The sequence below is a fragment of the Lepidochelys olivacea genome, assembly GCF_965140295.1.
Source record: "Lepidochelys olivacea isolate rLepOli2 genome assembly, chromosome: 15".
In the NCBI taxonomy this organism is placed as follows: domain Eukaryota; kingdom Metazoa; phylum Chordata; order Testudines; family Cheloniidae; genus Lepidochelys; species Lepidochelys olivacea.
This window is the reverse complement of record NC_140425.1, coordinates 13,290,280-13,312,016: the sequence shown is the minus strand read 5'-3', so window position 1 is coordinate 13,312,016 and position 21,737 is coordinate 13,290,280. Positions and strand designations below refer to the sequence as shown.

The window sequence follows — 21,737 nt, the reverse complement described above, 5'->3', positions numbered from 1 at the left end:
TGAAAGGTTATCATATGAGATGAATCCTAGCAGACACTTTCTGCTCCCTCTGTGATATCAGAGTGCTGTGGATGACTGTACATCAACACTTGGTTTTGAATGCCATAAATCAATGTTTTTCACGCAGTGGATCGTGACCCCCCCCCCCCCAGAGACATAAAAAAAGGCAACAAGGCTGGTAGTGAGATGTTGAACATTTCCATTACAATCTAAAGCAAAGAAAATCTTATCCCTGCAGTCCCTGCACACCTTTGCCTTTCAAGGTCAAGGATTCTCTGTCAACTTCTCAAAACACATACACAAATACATAGGCTTGTCATTGATACATTTTTCACTCTTACAGTAAATGTAAGCAGCTAATGATTTTTATTTTTATTTTTTACTTTGAATAAGGGGTTGCCAACCTGAAAGGTTGAGAAACACTGTCATAAATCTTCATATGGTCCCCTTCAATTAAACGATCATTCAGAACAGATTTTAAATGGATTAGATGAAACAGGACCCCTGCAGAGGGAGATACAAGCATGCCAACCCAACCCCACCCCACCCAAACCAGCCCCACTGAGGAAGTGCTCTCCACTCCCTCACCCCTTCCACTTGAGGGAGAGGCGAGGTCATGGAGTCTCCCCGCCGGAGCAGGAACTTGCAAACGGATGGGATCAGCAGAGGGCTCTCGGTCCCCTGTCACTGTGGCCTGGACTACAAGTCCCAGGATGCTGTGGGGTTTCCAAGATGGCGGCGCTCAGGGGTGGCTGTGGCGCGAATGTTTCGGACTCGGAGAGCAGCAGCGCGGAGGACTTGGAGCGGTTTCGCGAGGCCGCCTGGGACCCGGCTGGGTGGCGGGCGGCGGTGGTTCCGCCGGAGCCCGGCAGCGGTAGGGCGGCTGGGGGTGACGCTGGGGTCCTGTGTTTTGGTGGCGACAGGTCCGACCGAGAGCAGGCGCTTCCCCTCCTATGGGTGGGGGCAGCACCCAGGGAAGCGGGGACTGGACTCCCCTGATCTGGTGGAGTGCCCTGGGCTGTCACACCCCAATTCCGTTCCTGCCTCTCTGGTCCCTGGGTAGTAGCCGAGCCTGTGGCTGGCCCACATCTCAGTAAGAGCAGCCAGACCCCAAAGCAGGCGAGGTGGCTAGCTCTGGATTTTGGGTGCTGGAGGGCCTTAAGGGACAGTAGGTGGGTGCAAGCCCCTGCCCCCCACAGTGTGGCCTCTCAAAGGCAGTTTTGCTCCTCCATTACTAACTGAGCAGCTTTATGTGTAATTATGATTGTGTCTAGAGTACAGTTGGTGTAGGAACTAAACTAATGGTGAACTCAGACCCGACTCAAGCAGGGATAGATTATGTTAAAAAATTAAAAAGTGGCATATTAAATCTCATGCTAACCTGCACTCTCTGTAAGAAAACACTTCTTAAAAACGGTCTTTAAAATAAGTCTGAAATAATGAATCTCAAAAAGAAAGAATTAGGAGGACTGAGGATTCTCTAGCATCATGAATCATGTCTGGTGTCTTGTCTACCTTTCTTCACTGTACCTGACCTTGGTATAAGTCACACAGTTGAGTTATGGATCATACTTTGAATTACATCTGAGGAATTAATATACAGAAGAAAAATCATTTTGCTATGCTGGCTCCTTACTCCCCATGCTGTCCTACCACTGTTTTTCTGGATAAGTGCAAAGAGTGTCTTGCATGCTGTCCAAGTCTGCTTGCTTGAATGCTGAGAGAGTAGAAAATCTGGAAATCTTCTAAGATCCTGTCTAAACTTTGATAGCTACTGCTTTGTAGACAGGGTTTTAATACAGTATTCCCTTGTTGTATGGTTAAAATATAGTTCAGTCCTGGAGTGTAGACTGCATCTATTGATGTTCCTGACCATACTAAAGCTTTAATCATTTAGGACAGTAACATGATTTGGGAATATGCATCTTGGCTCCCTCTCTGCTGCAGAGTGACTCTTGCAATAGTTCTCTAGCATTGCAGATGAACCCACCCACCAAAAAAAATTCATTTGTTACAATTTGGATGGGGCCCTCAACAGCCCTGTTTTAAAAAAAAAACAAAAAAAACTTGCCTCATATTAAACGCTGGACAATGCTTTGTCTCTGCTGTTTAATCAGACAGAAGGTTTAAAATGTAGGTGTTACCTAATGTTCTTGTCTCTGTGAGAGAACCATATACTTTCTTTATACTCTCAGCAGAGGTTTTGACATGTTGTGACTGAAGACTTCCTTTCGATTTTTCTTAGAAAATGAGCCTGTACAATGTAAAAAAATCAAAGGCCCAGTAATACAGAGGTTGCTGAAAGAAAAAAATCATCTTTATATAAATTAAATCAGTAGGCTCCACTTAAACCAGACATAGTATCCAGCTACTCAATCCAGACTGAATTTCTGGGTAACTTAATCAGTAGCTAACTAGCCAGATAGCTTTAGACTTACTCTATCTTGTGTCTTCACCCTGCCAGTGACTTTCATCTGTACCTCACCCTACTTCTAGGAAGCCCATCTAAAAATGCTAATCAGATTTGGCAGCCTTTCTGTCAAGCCCCAGAATTCAAACTTCAAAGTTTGGCTCTCCATGGGGCTCTGTGTCATAGAGTATGTGATATATGGTACTATCAATGGAGGACTTGGCTTGCCTTCCATTTAGGATCATAATAGAAAAGATATATTAGATTCTTGCCATAGCTGGATACTTCCCACCAGTAGATGTTGGGTTCAGTATTAAACTCGTGTTGCATTATTTTAGCAAGTGGAGTTAGTCACTTGACATGTAGTTTGCTTGAAAAATGTTTCAAATCATATCCGTATCCTCCTTTGAATGCGACCACTATTCTATCTTCCAAAAATTACTTTTACGCTGTAAAATCATCTACAGTGGAATTAGGATTAAAGATGTTTTAGTCTTGGAGATTTCTAATTTGCCTTTGCTTTGTTTTATCAGGTGGCTTTGGGAAGGACAAGTTATTATCAGTTCAGCCCAGTCTCAGGTATTTTTTCTGGATTTCAGAGTGCTGTTTGCGTGAAGAAAAATGAAACTGTGATTATAGGCAGAACTTGTGCTGCCTATACAGTAGTTAAGGTTACCTGACCCTTTCCATTATAAGACATTGTCTTTTGTCCACAACTGAATACTAAGTGACCAAATATTTCCCCTGATTAATGGGGGAAATAATCCCTGGTTTAGAAGCCTTGTGGTGGAGTCCACGTTCTCCTGTCTTCATTCTCAATATTTTTCTTTGATAGGCTTGGAGACTATGCTTACAATCTGGCAACTTTTAATAAAGTCCTCCCTTCAGGGGCAGGTTTGGAGTGAGCAGCAGCACATTGCTGATATACCCCCAACTCTGTTCTTCAGGGACAAAGGAATGAGAGGAGCATTCAAGCTCCAATCCTTGGCCTGTGCTGCTGAGACTCTCAGCAAAAGGTCAGTTAATACCAGTTATGTTGTTGATGCTTAGGGAATGTGGACATCTGTCTTTTGGGAACCATACTGAGACCACCCAAGCTAGCTTCACACATCCTAGTGAACAGTCTTCTGATGGTAGTGGCTTTTGGCCACTATCAGTCTGAGCTGGATTTGAATCGCTCACTTAGTGGTCTAAGGTGCTCTATCCCATTGCCAGTCCCCAGTCTTCAGTTTTAGGTGAAAGCAGCAGATGGTTACTGGGTCTGAGGGAGATCACACATTGTTTTTATTTCAAACAGACAGAAGGTGAATGACCATGACAGAGATGGCAACGAATTACAGACCACACCAGAGTTCAGAGCACATGTTGCAAAGAAACTGGGAGCAATATTAGACAGGTAACCAGTACCAAAGCACAGTGTTAAGAGATTAAATCAGCCTTAGTCATAACCTTCCCTTGCAAGAGCAGTGTCAATACCCTTGAGTGGTAGAAGTGTGAATAACTGAAGAGTTAAATACATCTTTTTTCCATGGGAAACATCTTGTATTTTGAGGAAAGATTGTTTCTTTTCTTGTTTCTTACATCCCTGTGCATACTGCTGGCTTGTGACTGAGCTCCTAATGCTCGTGAACTGACCCTTGTCCTATTCACCCATTGGTAATGTAGTAGACCTGGTGTGTGCTACAGAGCCTTTCTTGTTAGCTTCAGTGCTCAGTGTTCTGTGTTGGGAAGGGAATAGATAGGATTGAGATTCACCAGAGCCACCTCCATTTATGACCAGGCTTTGAATCTGTTCAGGAAATTATCTAGTCCACGTGTGTGATCTTTTTTTCAACTTATCCATACAACAAACAAATTCAGCCTAACTCAGAGCTGTGCTGGCATCATGGTAGGTGTTCAAAGACTTCGCCTAATTGCAGATTACTGCTGCCTTTCTTTAATGTGGAAGTATGGCCCATGGGAACTAATGGGCTTCGGATACAATGTGGGTTGGCTGCTTGGAATGTTACATGTCGATAGTTTCTATGTGCCACACTTCTGAATGAAATGGCTGTGCTCTGTGGAGTTAGCTATGAAAGTAAAAATATTGAAATTAACTGAGTGAAGGTTACTTAACTGCTCACTTTAATCTTGTTTAACATTTCCAACTTCTTAAACTCAGCCTGGCTACATAAAATTGAATATTTGTTTCCTTTCCTAAAATCAGACTGTGGTCTTCCTTATAGCTACATCACTGTCTTGGAGGATTCATCAGGTCCTGCACGGAATTCCACGCAAACAGCTGACTCTGAAGACGATGGTGAGTTCCAAGTACAATCACTGTTGTCAGCACTCATCTAATAGCTCTCCACTGGCACAAATGTAATGAATTCTATCTGGTATTAGCTCATACAGTGCTCTAGATTAAAGAAAGAGTGCGGTAGAAGAACTTCCTGTTAATATCAGCAGGGGTTGTTACCTTCATGTAATAGTGCAGAAAGCTTAACTAATACCTTCTAGTTCTTCAGGCCAACGTAAATTCCATGTGAGGGTTGACACCACTGTTGCCTCATAGAGGGATTGCTGCTGCTGACTGTTTTATATCTTGGCTAAAATCGTTTGCTAACCTATTTATTTCCCCGTTCCTTTTTGTATTTCTTAGGTTTTCGCTTATTCTCTTCATCTGTTCCAGGAGATAGTGGGAAATCTAAACCTCCGCTCTTAGCCAGGAGGCGACGACCTTCTAGTTCTAGGTGAGATGTTAGTCTGCTACTTTGTTCCTAAAAATATTCCATGCTGTTTCAGAGATTCCTTTTACATTTGACTTTGGAAAAAGATTTTTCCTAGTGCAGGGAAACTAGGAATTTTAACTAGAGGTTGCATTCATTTTTCCAATGCACATAATGCATTTAAAGGGCAGCTTGGAGTACAGACTGGTTAAGTGGTCACTGGAATATGTTTTTGAGTCACAAATCCATTACATTTATCACGATTATGCTAATCTCAGAGTCTGTGTTTTGGGTGAATTCAGAATGAAAGTGTAACATACTTACCTCCCACTTTGCTTGCAACCCTTCCAGTGAGCTGGACAGTGACCAGGAATGGCAGAAATACCAAGAGGCTGCTGTGTCAGCAGCAGATATCTTGAAGCAAAGTGCTTTTTCTGTGATGCCTCCGGATTCCAGCCAGGCTCACAAACAGGAGTGCACAGAGGACGACCAAAAGAAGAAAAAGAAAAGAAAGAAGAAAGCTAGAGGAGAGCATAATAGTGAACAGAAGACAGCAGGATGTTGCCAGATCAGCAACGAGACTCTGTGCTCCGTTGATGGAGAGTGTAAGAGGCAAGAAGGCAGATGTACAGAGGACACAACATTGCCCAGAGTAGTGAAGAAGAAGAAGAAAAAGATTACCAGAAAAGAAGCGAATGATGATTCCGCTCTATGAACCACGTATGGTCAGGATGGAAGAAGGATGGTGAAAAGTTAACAAAGGTAGTTCCTGCACGTTGTCCTCTGCTGGAAATGTGCAGAAACAATTGGCAAAGCTTCTGTTTTAAGGGAGTCAAAGGAGTAAGAGTTTAAGTGACTGTCCTTGTTGGGGGCATCCCTTGGGGAACTCCCCTTTTCCATTCCATCACAAAACAATTACTTGCATTGCTGGTTATGCAGACCTTGCACTGAAGGATTTTGTATTCTGCACAGACTTGGGCGATACAGGGACATACTGAGAGTCACCTCCGCCCTGGTCTGATCCTTCTGTGTATCAAGCCCAAATCCTGTGTCTCAGAGCTAGTATACATGTGTGATAAACTGATTTTGGTGGAGATGGTGATAGAGAATCAGTTCCTATTTCACCTCTCCCACCACCTGGTGTCAGAACCATGGGAGAAACGGCTCCAGGCTGTGAGAGACTGATTTATCCACAAATATCCTGGCAAATCTTGGGGACCCACCTACCTCTCCTATAATCACCAGAAGTACGTTACCAAAACCTGCCATGTTACTAATTCCCATGGAATATACACCTCTCCGGGGGTCCTGTGCAGAACTATGAAAAGATTGTGCAATGGTGTCACTTCATCGTTATAAGCAGGTGTTTCTTTCAAAACTGACTCCCTCAGTGCTTTATTTTCACGGTATTACATCTGCCAGTGTGCAGTAGAATTCAATAACAATAAATGCCTCATAGTCTCATTTAATATAATGTCTTATGCACAACTGCCATCTTCTTCCATTAGGATGGGCACAGCTAACAGAGGTATTGCACATCATATGTGCCTTTAGTTGCACAATTGTCTGTAGCTATTTGATGATGCTGTAGAACTGCCAGAAATAGGTGTCTTTGAGCCCAGCATGGCAGTAACTGCATTTAAGTCCTTATTTTATCAACCAGGTCTATGTTGTCTCTCTGAGATGCAGCAGCAGTTTTTGGCAGCTTTCAGTACTGTTTTTGTTTTCCTAATATTGGCCTGCAGCTCTGAGATTTCAGGGAAAGACCTAATATTTGGATGGGTGGAGGAACTTGAGATGCTAAAGCGAGAAAATATTGCTCCTTGTAGGGTCCTGGGAGTCACCTACATTTTGTGCAAGAACCCCAATATTTTTCACATAAGAAAATGCCCTGCAGGCATCTAAACTGCAAAAGTATTTTGAAAATCAGCCTGTGAATTAACCTAATACACCAACAGAAATCCCATGCCTTATGGCCATCATTACAATTATAAGTAATTTTAACTTCTGAAAATCATGTGACTTTTAAAACTTTTTCTGGATTCCTCATAAATTTGACTTCACTTATACAACAGTCTCAAATGGTTTTCTTTCAGTTTACTGAAAGTTAAATATATTTACAGGATAACACAGAGTGGAGAGAGGCATCAGTCCTAGAGACAAATTCCATTGAGATTTTTGGTTACTGAAATTAGGCTCTAATAGTTCATAATATCAGAGTCCAGGGAAAAAGTCTTCTGAATACTGGCACCAAATTACATCTATATGTTTTAAGTCATAAGACATGGTGGCTATAGGGACACTGTCAACTTATTTGTATGGTTTCTTTTATTCTCCATTGTTTCTTACCCTTTTAGAGGCTTGATCATATTTTTCCCTCATTGGGTTTTGTCCCCTCTACAGTGTAAATTGATAGCTTCAGCTCCATTAGAACCCCAGAAAGAAGTTTATGATGGCTTCTCCTATGTTTGTTTGCAGCTCTTCAGTGATATGAAAGTACAAGCAACAAGGAAGAAGAGGAATTACTAGAAGCATTTATAACTAGGGACTCAGGACCCAAAGTGTTCAATTTTACAAATAGATCCATGGAAACCTGAGGGGTTATTCACAGAAGTGAGGGCTGTAGCATTAGCACACAGTGAAGGGCTAAGAATTAAGGATGTGGTTACACTATATTCATACTAAAACAATCCACCTATATGGAGATCTTTACAGAGAAGGTCTGATACGTGTGAGAGAGACCAATACACACAATCCCTGTTAGAAGGGGCAATGGTGTAACATGAGGGACAGGGCTTAAAGAGTCTTGTTTCTGAACCATTATTTTCAGATGTATTCTGTTGAGCCACTTCTTTCTCTCTCCCCATCCCAAATGCTGACCACACCGGCTCCACTGATCACCCTGTGAGGGGCGTGAGAGACCAAGAATCAAGCTTGCTGATGTGGAGAAATAAACATTCCTTTCTCCTCAGCTTGAATTTCTGAATTTAAAACAAAGTAGAACTATTGACAATACTCAGGCCTCTTCCACTAGGCCAGGGCTGTTTTAGGGTAGGTCATATTTCTGAACCTAAATAAATTGACAGCGTCCCTTTTAAGTTAAAGAAACGGCAAGTTTTTAGTTAGTGGCTCTGTAATGAGAGGATAGTTCTTATGTGATCCCTGGCTCAGTTTCTCAGGGTCTTTTTAGCTGCAAGGCCAGTATTCGGGCTCTTGTACTGTCTGCCCCTAGAAAAGTTTCTCTCTCATTCAGTTTCCATCAGTCTGTTTGCAGCAGTGGTGGGTGTTTAAGCGGTGCTCACCTGCCGTTAGCTGCTCAGCTCTACTGACTTGCTGTGGAATTGGCAGGTTTACATATATGCAGCCCAGTTAAGGTTAAGAAGAATGAAAATTCCAGCTATCCCTTTGCAATTTTGCCATAGACCATTCAGACCCTTATCCTGGTGGAAGTCCTCAATTTCTGGTCTCTATGCTGGCCACTGTTCCCTTTGGCAGTGGAAGCTAGTGGTGTCAGCCCTGTCCTCCTCTGTCATCCGCTCTGGATGTGTGCTCATAGCTTTGTTCTCAAGAAAAACCCCCTCCTGTGTTGTGTTTGGATGAGGGTGAGGACTTTACGCAAGGCAGTGGAGAGGGGCTGGAGGCCTCCGGACCTCCCTGTGGAAGGCAGCAGTGACAGTGAATCACAAACACAGATGGAGGTGCTCCTGATGGCTCAGTCATTGCAGTCGCCTGTGAACTGGTCACCATGGTTACTGAGTGGAGGATGCCATCTGTGTGGGGATGAAGGTCTCAATAACGCTGTGAGTAGATGGCAGCAAGTGGCTGTGGCTGTTGGTGGAGTCAGAGCTGTGGTAGAGCACCAGGCTGCTAGAGGAGACTGTTAAAAACATGCAGTTTTAGCATGGTAGTTTCCTTCATCTGTTCCTTCTCTAATTCCCCTCTCCCTTCCCTCCCTCCTTCCCTCTTTCTACATGGAATCTCAGGATTCTTCATCTCAGACACTACGGTCTGATATCTTCCTGTCATCACTGAAGAGTTAGGGCTTGTCTACACAAACACTGAGTTTACAGCAAACTGGGGTGTAAATCTACCCCACACCAGCTTGCCACACCGTAAGTGTCTGTGTGGACCCTGCTGCAGTGTACTAAAAGTTCCATAGTGCACCTTGATCTATGCCTCTTTGAAACAGGTGTAGATTAAAGCACACTGTGGAACTTCCAATGTGCAGCAACAGGGTGCATAGCAGGGTAGATTTACGCTCCAGTTTGGTGCACACTCGGTGGTTTTATAGACAAGCCCTCACTCCTTTATCCCATTCCTATTTCATATGCAAAAACTTGCGTGCCGAGATCCAAAGCTGTTCTCAAAGTATCATGGGGATCAACCCATGTGGAATTAAAATGACTTGCTAATGTCCTCTCAGAGTTGGTAGGCTTTACCCTATATCCTATCCCTGAAGGAATCTCTGCCTCCCCAGCCCTGAATGCCTTCTGCAGGTTTGACTGTGTAGGGACACTATTCCTGCCTGTGTTCTTCAATAGGCCCCATATCCACACCCAGACCTCACTTTGGATATGCTGAAAAGTCCCTGCTATGGACTGTGCTTTAGACCATCCTTTCATGATGTCATTTTCTGTATCCCCCAGGACCTGGTTGGAGTTGTGTCGCAGAATAGGAAGTCCTGGATGCTATTTCATGTCCTACCATTGGGGTATTGGTGGATGGAGGGACAGTATAAAATGATAGTTTATTGATCTTACCAGCTGGGCTTGGGGTGAGGCGATGGCCTGGCTGAAGGTGCTGAATGGTTGTGTCTTGGTTCTGTAAATGTATTGTTGGTGTCTGTGACACTGACGTGTGGATCCCGGACTCCGTATGGGTCTCTGATTCAGATGTAAACACCTGAGAAAATTAATGTTTCCTAAGCTTTGGAACAGTGCCTGGATCAGATCTGTCTCCTATAAGCCTTCCAATAGGCACTTACATGGGCAAGCTGGATTGGAAACAGCAAGCGGGTCCTGTTTCCAAGGAGATTCATTGCTGCTTGGCAATGCAGAAAGGAAGCTTGGGTTAATGTTCCCAGTGTTCCAGCTGGTATTGGGGTGAGGAAGATTGTCCTGCTGGAGTGGCACGGACAGGGGGCCAGATATGCTGTACTGGCATAGGCAGTATGCTACGTGATACACAGTGCAGTTTTAAGTAGGGGAATGAAGGCATATGATAAACACTATATTCCCTGCTTTGTTACCTGTTTGGTTGGTGTCAGGTTAGTCAGGGCACTGAGATTTGCTGTATCAGTTATCACCATGGTCTGGGGTAAAAGGCCAGTGTGTCCATATTGGGCCACTTCAGACTTGTGGCTGTAGAGAGCTAGAAATGAAAGAAAACAAGATTGTGTGGATGCTGGAGCTCTGAGAGTTGTAACCAGGAACAGTTAAATGGGAGATGAACTTAGCCAAAGTGACACCAACATGAATCTGCTGTCAGTCAATCCTGAATCTCAGACACAACCAGTGGGACATGGATCCAGGAGAGGAATCATCTACCCTCTTCTGTTGTTCTTCTGATAATAAACAGAGTGCTGCAAGCCCAGAGGCCATCAATAACCTCCCAAGCAAAAGGGACTGTGGAGTTTGGGAAATCCAGTTTGAACCCTTACCATGGGGGCTCTGTATCTGGGCCATGGTGGCCATGAAGGGGCTCTGATTGATGTGGCTTTGGACCTGCTGCATGATGGGCTGCTGGTAAGATGGGTGGAGCTGCTGGGAGAACTGGACAGGCTGAAGGGTAGTAAGGCTGCTTCCCATGCTGTTTATCACAGGAACACTCTGAGCTTGGGTGGAGGCTAGGCCTGAGAAATAAAGACATGCATATTCAGTTCCTTGTTTCATCTCATCTCATACTGGGAGTGCATGACTGTTCCTTCTGCTAAAGTGAGGTCTGCAGAAATTCTGGAGTGTTCTCCATAGCTGTGCCTAATCTACAATAGTAGTATGAGCTAGGACTCTTTGGGGCAGGGGGAGCTGCTTTACAGCTGTGTCTTGTCGAGTTGTGAATGAACTTAGTGTCTCAGAAAGTCAAGGTCTATCAACAGTAGTCTGAGCAACCTATCGTGCAGAAAAGCCCCTTGCAAGCAGCTCTTACCACCACTGCTTGTGCCTGAGCTGAGGCATCCTGTTCAGCCACAGATCACGCAATGCAATTCTGTTCAAATCTGCTGTTATCCTTCACTGGAGAGACCTTCTTTAAAAGTGAGAGTGAAGTTTAATGGCCCAGTCATTATTTTAACCTCACCTCAGACTGCTGGCAAGAGAGGCAAGTGTGCTATGTGTAACTAACCACAACAATCTGAATTTAGACTCATGGGGTTCATTTTGTTTAGGCTGCCAAACAGCTGGATTTGAACCAATGACATGGAGACAAAAGGTTTTATATCCCTTTACTCAAGTTCCTTAGCCATCCGTTCCCCACTTGTGACATTTAAACTGGTAAACTCTACAGGAGCAGAACATTTTCCTATCATGTGGACTGGTGCAAAGTACTAATGCTTCCGAGGAGCTCCTGACAATCCCCATATTTGTGATTGACTCCCCCACCCATGTATTTTTCCCTGCAGCCTCAAAGCTTTTGACTCAGGAAATGAGCAACAATTATGATCGTAGATCCTTTTTTTCCTTTCTGGGTAAATCCTGCTAAACGGAGCGTGGGATAGAAACCACAATGAGCCCTCCACCGTCCCCACATTGTTCACTGCTCACCTATTACCAGGGTGGAGGCCCCTGTGTTGGTGAATGCTGGTGCCAGGGATGAGGTCTCACCAGCTCCAATTGCCATAACACCAGGCAGTGAAGCCATGATTAGATTCTGGGTTTGCTGGCTCAATGTGTGTGGATTTTGCTCTAGGCTGTGCAAAGCGGTCAGGGTGCTGACAGGAGGGAGAGGTCCCCCGTGAGCAGAGATCTGTGCATGAGGAAGAAAGAAGAGCTGTGAAAATGCCATCCACAACAGCTGGAGTATGGTGAGCACTTTAAAGTTCCAATCTCTGACCAGTTTCCCACCCAGCTGCTGACCGTTTGGAAGGGACTTCATTTAGCTGAGTACAGTTTGTATGCTTCCTTTGATGCTGCTTCCATGCTGATTAATTAACCATTAAAGAACACTGTCACGGTATGAACAGTAGCACTTTTCCCTGGTCAGTCTACTCCCATCTGAGAATCTCAAAGTGCATTAGAAATATTTGTGAATTCAGCCTCTGTTCCCATAGAGTGAAGTATTCTCCTCAGTTTACGTTAGGAAGGAGAAAATCAGGTACAGAAGTCGATCCATTTACCCTATTGCTGCTTAATCATATTTAAAAATTCCATGCAAATTTTTATGTAAAAAAGTTTCAATGTTTTTAATATGTTAAAAAAAAAATGTTCAGCTTTAGCAGCCTAATACTTATACTTGTTTAGCACTTTGCAACTAGGGACCTCAGAAGGCTGTACAAACTTTAACGCTCACAACCCCGTTAGAAGGTAGATATGAAGTTCATTTTAGAGTTCGAGAAGTGAGGCACAGAGAGGCTAAGTGACTTAAGGAACTCATGAGTCCTTCGTTTCTTAGGGTTTCTCTACAGTCTATGTTAGTACGCACCAGAAGGGTGTAAATTCTAGTGTGCATTATTGCAGGGTTGCTTGTTACAGATAGAGGGAACATATCTGGCTAGTGGGTAGAGCAGGACTTTAAGTCCTAGACTTGGTTCTGTCACTGACTGAATTTGTGACCTTTGTCAAGTCATTTAACCTGTCTGTGTCTCAGCTTTCAAACTCTCAGATTAACTTCATAATTCATATCTACCTTCTAGTGAGGTTGAGGGTTGTAGTCCGTAAACCGGGGTGGGCAAACTTTTTGGCCCAAGGGCCACATCTGGGTACGGAAATTGTATGGCGGGCCATGAATGCTCACAAAATTGAGGGGTGGGATGCAGGAGGGGGTGAGGGCTTGGGCTGGGGGTGCAGGTCTGGGGTGGGGCTGGGGATGAGGGTTGGGGGTGCAGGAGAGTGCTCCAGGCTGGGACCGAGGGGTTCGGAGGGTGGGAGGGGGATCAGGGCTGAGGCAGAGGGTTGGGGTGTGGGAGGGGGTCAGGGGTGCAGGATCTGGGTGGCGCTTACTGCAAGCAGCTCCCGGAAGCAGCGACATGTTCCCCCTCTGGCTCTATGTGGAGGCACGGCCAGGGGGCTCTGCGCACTGCCCTGTCTGCAGGCGCCATCCCTGCAGCTCCCATTGGCCAGGAACCCATGGGTGGGGTGGTGCTTGGGGCAGGGGCAGCACGTGGAGCCCCTTGGCTGCCCCTACACGTAGGAGCTGGAAGGGGGACATGCTGCTTCTTCCGGGAGCCATGGCACACCCGGAGCAGAGCAAGCTTGCGACCCTCCTCCCTGGTGGGAGCTCAAGGGCCAGATTAAAACGTCTGAAGGGCTGGATGTGGCCTCCAGGCCGTAGTTTGTCCACCCCTGCCGTAAGCCATGTGAGGTCCCTAGTTAAAATGTCCTATAAAAGTATCACAAGTGTTAAGCTGCCAGAGCTGAACACTTAATATATATAGTTAAATAAATTGGAACTACTTAAACATAAACATTTGCATTGAATTTGTAACAAGATTAAGGAGCAATAGGGTAAATGGTTGGACTAACCATCTTGACAGTGTCCCTTTTTGTATACAGCAGTAAAAGGAGATTTTCAAAGTCTTGTGGAAAGACTTCCATCACAATAGTGACCAGAAAATCAGCAAGGTGACTGGGTAACTGTAAAGATTTTAATTGGATTCATGAATTGAACTTTGCCCCAGGACAGCTGTGGAGCAATACAAACTTCTTGCTAACAGGTTTTCTACGTAGCATACAATCCAAGCGAAGTGTGCAAACCAGGCAAGAATGATCAATCATATAATCTTAGCATAGCGATACAAACCACATGGGAGGAGGCTTAGTTAATGAAAGATATCCAAAGGAGATCTGCCTCAAGATGAATATGATTAGGCTGGTCCAATCCAGATTTACTGTACAAGACCTATTGGTAGGAATTCTATGCAAGATGGGTCTGTTGCACCTAACTTTTACAAATGGGTCAGGGCAGGTAACAGTCCCTGTTTTGTTAATCCCACTGGATTCTTTTCAGCTATCTTGCTGAGTGTGGAGTTCAATCAGAAGTGAGAGGTAATTGATCAGTGGGAGAGGAACAGACCTTTTGGGATGGGGAGGTTAAAGACAGGTGTGTCATTAGATGTCTTGGGCCCTGTTTTCCTACTGAAAGGTGTACCATACTGTTTTGATTAATCCCAGGGCAGTAACTGGATAGGGTAGTCCTACTTAGTCTTCATGCTCCCAGTACCCACCCCCACCACTAGGTGGCATGGTGTGAGAATCCTAAGAATGCTTTTGGACTTGGTACTGCTGTGGGGAGTTAACAGCAGTCTGGAAAATATCATTTTTAAATATTGTCCTCTGCAAACCCGGGGTTCTTCTTTGATTCCCTGACATCATGGAGTCACCAGGACTAGAGTATAGGTCACTCACCAGCTTAGTGTCTGTGGTCAATAGGTTCTGGCTTGGCTCCAGTCCAGGGGGAGAGACCTGATGGAGAATGGTTTGGGTGGTCACCATGGAGCTGTTCCCATGATGATTGCTGCTGGAAGACTCGGCCTCATTGGCTGGCTGCTGATTGTACCTCATTCCTATGTCAGAAAAGGAGAGACTTGGTTCCCACAGATGAGGCTGATCTAGTAAATTAGGACAAGCAATAAATTTAATTCCCTTTCTAGGCATTTGCCTTAGAAGTGCCAGGTGCACTGAGGCAGCCCTCCTTCCTTGGTGCTGTTTTGGAGCTGAGGGGCTGTGTGGACTGAGCACGATACTTGGAAACCAAGAACATGCCAAAGTTTTAATCCTCCCAGTAGCTTGCTGGGTGGCCTTGGACAAGTAATCTCCTAATGTGCCGGCTTTGTGCAGGGCTGAGTATCCTTGTGGGAAAGAAGCTGTATAACTAAGTTGGGTAGAAATTCTTCCTGGGAGTAAATATGGAAGGGAGTCTGGGTGATAGCATCTACCCCAAAGTGAGAGGGAAACTCAGTCTTCCAGGTTCACTCAATCCTGGGCTTTCCTGGCCTCATCAATAGACCCAAATCCTTCCTTGGAGAGACCACCACCCATCAAAGGGAGAGGGGAATTCTTTCTTCTAGACTTTTAAGTGGTAGGCCCTCTCTACTCTATTGTGTCAAGGGAGATTGCTAGCAACCTCTTACTCTGAGAGGGATGATGGAATTTCCACCATTAAATTCCTGCTCTAGTATTGAGGACAGGTTAGGTAGCAGCATTATTCCCTTCCCTGCATAGAAGGGGAGTTTGCACTTGTGCTCTAGTTGCAGTGTCTCTTGCAGACCAGGAGATCGGTGATGATTGGTACTACTTCACTAACACACTGACATCTCAAGGACTTTTGCCTAGAAACACTAGAAAGGACAAAGCACTTGAGCATTACATAATAGAAAAGTGAGCTTGCTGAACACAGGTATTTGTTGCTTGTTCATCTGGCTACCACAGAGAAAGGAGGCAGAGATGCCACTCTTCTGCTTTCAGTGATTATGAAAACTGCCAGTCTGTTTTGGCTTGCTGAGGACGCAGAGGGTAACTTTTCGTAACTTCTAACAATTCAGCCAAGAATGTTTGTGTCCCAAACTTACGGCAGTTGGAGGCTCCCAAAGAGGGAGACATGCATGTGAGAAGAAAGGGTATACAATTAACCTCCTGATACAACCTAACAGGTGAGCTCTTGAAATAGGGATTACTGACTGCTGTTCATCACAGGGGGCTGTGACCAAGCAATGAATGAGAACTGACTATAAGGCACTCCCTCAGCATTAAGCTTCCAATGTCCTCTTCACTCCACTTGTCACTCTTCTCCCCTCATCTTGTGCATGCAGAGATATCCCTTTATCACCTACACTCTCATCTTGTGTAAACCCCACATCAGTTTGGCTCTCTCATCTACTGAGCAGCTTCTGAAGGGACAGGCTTCGAAATGGCCTTGGTGCCTGAACTTGCAGGCTCACCAGTCTCCAGTTCCAGAACTCGCTCTTTGTAGTCAGTACTCACCATGTACTTTGCTTGGCGAGATAGCAGGCGTTGGCTGAAGGGAGGAAGAGTTGTGAGAGGTCAGTGGGGGAGCAGAGCTGGGCTGCGGCCCACTGTAGGTATCCATGGCTAGCTTGTGCCGAAAGGCCTCCTCCTTCCTACGGTTGGCGAACCAGTTATAAACTCTCACCTCGGTGACCAGGTTTGAGCCCAGACCTTGGGCCTGGGATGGGGAGACGCCACGCTGAATGCACTCTGCCCTGTCAGGAAAGAGCATAGGAAGGACCTTGGTGATCTCCTGCGTTAGGAAATACTTTTATTTCTGTTTGGTGAGCTGGAGCACTGTCGAATGATTGATAGCACGGGGTTGACTCCCTAATCAGCCAATACATGCTGGGGTGCCTCCTGTGACCAGGCAGGGTCTCTATAACACCAGGCCCTTGATGATACACTCATGGAGTGGGGGCAGGGGCATGCTCTATATGAGTGTGTGGTGTGTTCATGACTTTGGTGTCTGTATGCATGCTGTCGTGCCTGGTCACCTGTAAGCAGAGGCTCAGGGCAGGATGAGCAGGCTGTTCTTTACAGTAGGTAGAGAGCCAGGTTGTTGGAGCCCAGGACGGGAATAACAGGCAGTGAGAGCTCAGTGCTGGAAGCTTGTTCTAAAGCTGGCTCTAGACAATCATTCTCTTGCTATGTCTGTGTATTGGGATTTCACTACACAGTGTTTTGCAAATTGTATCCCAAAGAAAGAACAAGAGGAGATCTCAATCCACTGCTACCACATTGCCCTGACACAGAGTAGAGTATGGCTTCTGGCAGTATAGCAAGAGGACACAAAGGCCCATTCCAACCCTCTCTTTTCCCCTCCTCCATCAACACTGGAGGCCCTCCTTCACCTGTTGCACTCCTCCACCAATGCCTCTCTCTCCTCCTTGCTCGGGTTCTTCTGTCTCTCGTAAGCTTGGAATAGGATCTGTTGTGAGGCAGGACCCCACTTAAAGCGGTTTCTTCTCCCTTTCTTGGTGGGCAGGTCGTCTCCCATGGGCTCCTCTGCCACGAGTCCCTGACCAGCATGTGTGAACTCTGGAAACACAAATGGGCAAGGGGCTTTGCTTGCTGATAGGATGTTTCTATAATGTTCTCTTGCTTGGAATTCAACTGGCTCAGAGCAGCTTATCCCCACTCATCGTCTCCTACTATTGAACAAATGCAGGTGCAAAATCTAGATGAGATTTAAATAAAGCTCTATATTTGTCTAAAATGGGTAAGATCGTCCCCAATGGGACCATCAGACATGTTGCATCTTGATTCCTAGTGTGAAGCAGTGAAACGGAACAAGCAGCAGGAGCTGGGGTGGATGCAACTCATGTAGAGTCCAACGCTCTAGGCCAACCAAAGGCCAAGTTATTAATTTTACTAGGGGCCCATCTAATACGTATAAAATTTAACAGATTACAGCCACATTCGTTCATATGGAGGTGGAGGCTGCAAAGGCTATCCTTTTTAAGCATGTATTTGTAACATGCTGGCTTAGTATGTGTGAGATGATATCCCACTAATGGCTGACCCCAGAGCTACAGCCTGCTACTTATTCATGGCTAAAGGAATTACTTCTTTAGATGAAATTGCAGAAAACTCTTTTCTGGTGCTGAAGGTCCTGGGTTCTATCACTGCTGGTGATCAGCTATGCTGTCTGTGCTTACATAAATGCATTTCATTGGTCAGTACTCTATCTTAGTCCAAATCGATGCCTCCACTTGGATATACCGATAGATGGGAGCTATAGCCTGCTCTCCTTTGTGCAGTTTGGCCACCCCTATTGAATGGTGACATGGACTTGTTTAACCTTATTGCTAGAAAGGGCCCCCCCTCCCCTGCCTTCCACACTGCAGATGAGGGTAGGGGGAACTATAGGACACCAGCAGATTTGCTGTTGCTGTACTTACGCTGGGCCACCTCTCGCTGCTTGCGGACGTACCAGGTGTAGAGGGCAGCTCTCTTCTGGGTTTTCATGGGTGTGCCTTTGTTGAGGTGCTGTGAGAGGTGAGACTGATTTAAACCTGTAGTGTCCACCACCTCCCTTTGAGGGATGTTGTGCTGCTGGAGGTAGGATTTTACCATCTTTGCTACTCTCCAGGGATCCTCTCTAGAAGGAACAGAAAATGCACCTCATTAAAGATAGAATTCTTCTCTGGGTATCCAGGTTGTACAGAAGGGATTCAAGGAATGTCAGCCAGCACTTCTTGCATGAAGCAATGAGAGAGGTGAATCCTCTGTTCACGCTTTGCCTTTGATGAGGCAGGTAGGATAGATTTAGTATGCTGTATAATAGCCGTTCATCTCTCCAAGGAAATCTCCTCTTCAGTGTGACAGTCTATGCAGTGGTTTGACCCAACCTCCAAGCTAAATGACTTACTCATTAAAAGATTTAGGCAGGTATTTTTGATAGCCCTGGAGACTGAACTCCTTGGAGTAGCAGTGATGACAATTTCCTCTATGCCATGCTTCCTATGTAGTTCAATTCTGACCAAGAGCCTGTCACTGGTGGAGCAGATGATGTCCCAGGGTTCCATTTCTCACAATGCTGTATGTTCTGGGCTCTGCTTTTCAGTTTCAGGAGGTGGGTCTCTTTTACCCTGCTTCCCTGTCTGTGGGGAATGTGTGCTCACAGATAATGCAGTGTATTTTCCTGAACTGGGTTCACTTTAATATCAGACCGACTCATCCTCACTTGCACTCTGGTTCTGATCCAGCTTGGGGTAACCCACAGTGGAACAGCCAAGAGATAGAGGAGCTCCAAACCCAAAATAACTGGAAATGTTTCAAGAACTGAAGAGGAAACCCTCCTCCTCTACAATATATACTTGTGCACGTGAGACTCCTGTACCCAGACACCAACCATATACACCACCCACATGTCCTTGCACATATGGCACTTTGCATGTACACATAAAGATAACCATACATCTGCTCTTTCAAATTTTCCATTTTGCATCTACATACTTAGAGAAAAAATGAACACCTATTTACAATTCCAGCCACTCCATTGTACAAGCTAAGAAGAGTAGAATTGTGCATGAATAAAACCCCAAAATTGTAAATCTGATAGGGTTTATCAGAATGTCTGTTAAGGTTCCCGAACATTTGAGTAACCATGGGACTGACTAAGGCGATCATGATTGAATTTTGGTGAGTGGTTTCGGTTTGACTGAACCTGAAGCTCAGTAAAACTTGAAAGATCTGAACCAAGCAGTTGAGAACCAAACAAAACTCTTGCATGAACAACCCCCGTGTTGAGAAATGTCTTATTTCTTTGCAGCTGTAACATGGAGCCTCCCTCTGTGTTTCTAATGTGAAATGCCTGAGGGACTGACTGGACTGGACGTGATCCCAACATGGTATAGATGATGATGTTAATGTCCTCTCCAAATACAAGTAGCAGCTGGGTGGAATGAGAGAAAAATACCCAGGACTGTGGGGAAAATACAGCAGGACAGTTGGGGGTGGAGGGAGAGAGAGCAGCCTGAGCACGAGCTGCTTTGTTGACTCTGGGTTGTCAGCAGCTGAAAAGCGATAAGGAGGACAAAGTCCACACCTGTTCTCTCAGCGCAAACACCCTTATCTCTGTTCCTGCTGCAGCCTCTTCCACAGCAACCAGACGGTCCAAGGAGCAAGCTCAACTGCAGTTAAAGTGTGGCAGGAGGCAGAGACAGGGCCAGTTTTCTGGAGAAATCTCTTTTCTTAAAATGGCACCACAGGTTCCTCTCTGATGGTGGAACTGTGCCAGAATGCTCCATTTTCCACCTCTCCCCTTGTACTCTTCAAAGACCCCAAATTAGGGCAGCCCAACTGGCCTATTTTTTCCCATTCCTGAGCTTTAAGCATTTGGTGTTTGCTCTACTACCTCTTGAGACAAGGACTAATCTCCTCCCTATTGTGGTCTCTCTTTACACAGCCTCTATGAATCTAGCCTGCAGCTGAGCCTTGGGCACTTTCCTTCTTTAAAGAGGTACCCAACAGTCCCAAGCTGGCCCAGGATTCTGTTGTACAGTGATAGATTAGATGCTCAAGGGCAAGGCTTCTGACCTGTCTTTCAGATCATGTTTCTGGGTCAGCTAGCGAAGAAAGGGAGGGGGATTCATGATCCCCCATAGAAGCTTCTGTAACATACTAACTTCCTTCCCACTTGGCATCTGAGCCACTTACTTACGTCTCTCTTGTCAGAATCCCCGGCTCTCTGTCAGGAAGGAGTGGGGAGGTACTTGGGAGAGGATGAGACTCACACTCTTTCATAATTTAGAACACTATGGGGTGCCAAGGTAGACACACATTCCCAAGGTGTATCAACAATTCAAGTGCATCTGCACTTGGGAGCTGTTTACAGCATGGATGTCCCCTAACATGGGTAAAGGGTGGTTTCATGGTGTAGCATAGATGAAGCCTTAACTGTGTCCACATGCACTGTCAAAGCCAACGCTTTAATTCCTGTGTAAAGAAACCTCATGATCCTAGGTTATACTGTAGAGTAGGCTGTTTTTTTTTCTTTTTCTTTCCATTTTTAGCATTTATTTGAAGTTCTCTCCCCTCCCTCCCCCATTGTCCTAAGGTAAGGTTCAGTTATGCCACAAACCGCTATTAAGGCAACTTGTGTCTCTGGAGCAAACATTTTAAAAAGATAGATATAGAAGTTTCAGGTGGTTTAATTTGGAGTAACTGTCCCTGAAGAAATAGTTATGAAGAAGAAATCATTCCCACACTGGAGAAAACTCAGAATCCTACAAGATTTCAATGTGACTCGGGGAAAAAAATCACGGAAGGTTTATTTTCTTGCAAATTTCTGGCATTATTTTGGAAGCTTCTCTTAGTCACTCAGTGTAATCAGGCTGTTGCTAGGTCAGTTGAACACTCTCACGGACTGTCACTTATCCTCATAGTGCCTTCCCCATAGACACAAACACCAGGGGTGAAAACCTTTCCCCACTGAAGTCAATGGCAAAACTCTCTTTGCCTTCAGTAGGAGTAGGATTTCATTCCAGGCCCAATCTTGCTAGTCTTACTTGGGCAAAGTGCCCAATGAATTTAGTGAGTCAGGAGGGCAAAAGGATCCAAGCCTTGTTCAACATCTGACCACTTCCTGCCTCATTTTGGCTTCAGCTTCCCTTTCTTCCCAAATACAAACTCTACCTCCATTGCTTTACCATTCTTCAGGGTCTATCTCCAGATTTTCCTTATCCTCAGATAAGACTTTCACGTTTTCCTTCCCATCTTCTAGGTCCTGGTCTCTTGCCTTCAGCTTCTCCTTGTCCCCTGAGCATAGGCTCTCTCCCTGGCCCTATACAACCTCTGGGGTATGGGGTCCTATCTCTTCCATTCCAGCTGCTCCTTTCCTCAGTTGTGAGGTTGCTTTTTGAGGGCGTTTTCACCTCCCTTTTGTTACTTGAACAATAAGTAACCCAGGTAGTTAGTTATAAACTCAAAGGGAACAAGAGGCTAGTTGATAATTTA

General features: G+C 45.2%; 2 protein-coding genes across 4 annotated transcripts in view; one reads left to right on the top strand and one right to left on the bottom strand.

The window, feature by feature from the left end:
* Nucleotides 1-724: 724 nt before the first annotated feature.
* On the top strand, nt 725-7,484 carry LOC311531551 (protein CUSTOS). 2 transcript variants are annotated; one of them, XM_084649004.1, is made up of 6 exons: nt 725-874; nt 2,944-2,989; nt 3,708-3,806; nt 4,636-4,709; nt 5,052-5,142; nt 5,470-7,484. In XM_084649004.1, exons 1-6 carry the CDS (start codon nt 733-735, stop codon nt 5,831-5,833), a joined length of 816 nt encoding a protein of 271 aa, XP_084505130.1. In that variant the 5' UTR covers nt 725-732; the 3' UTR covers nt 5,834-7,484. The 2 variants fall into 2 exon arrangements, with proteins under 2 accessions (XP_084505130.1, XP_084505131.1); XM_084649005.1 differs by lacking the exons at nt 725-874; nt 2,944-2,989 and adding an exon at nt 3,067-3,426.
* Nucleotides 7,485-7,632: 148 nt separating this feature from the next.
* HNF1A (HNF1 homeobox A) overlaps nt 7,633-21,737 on the bottom strand; it is a 19,176-nt gene continuing 5,071 nt past the window's right edge. The window contains exons 2-10 of one of the 2 annotated variants that reach the window (XM_084648999.1): nt 18,179-18,378; nt 17,129-17,315; nt 16,251-16,489; nt 14,676-14,878; nt 11,877-12,078; nt 10,778-10,969; nt 10,367-10,488; nt 9,879-10,020; nt 7,633-8,995 (exon numbers count right to left, since the gene is read on the bottom strand). In XM_084648999.1, coding sequence (XP_084505125.1) covers nt 8,868-8,995; nt 9,879-10,020; nt 10,367-10,488; nt 10,778-10,969; nt 11,877-12,078; nt 14,676-14,878; nt 16,251-16,489; nt 17,129-17,315; nt 18,179-18,378 — 1,615 coding nt within the window. In that variant the 3' untranslated portion in view covers nt 7,633-8,867. The remainder of the gene's footprint in view (nt 8,996-9,878; nt 10,021-10,366; nt 10,489-10,777; nt 10,970-11,876; nt 12,079-14,675; nt 14,879-16,250; nt 16,490-17,128; nt 17,316-18,178; nt 18,379-21,737) is intronic. The other variant, XM_084649000.1, reaches the window with a different exon arrangement.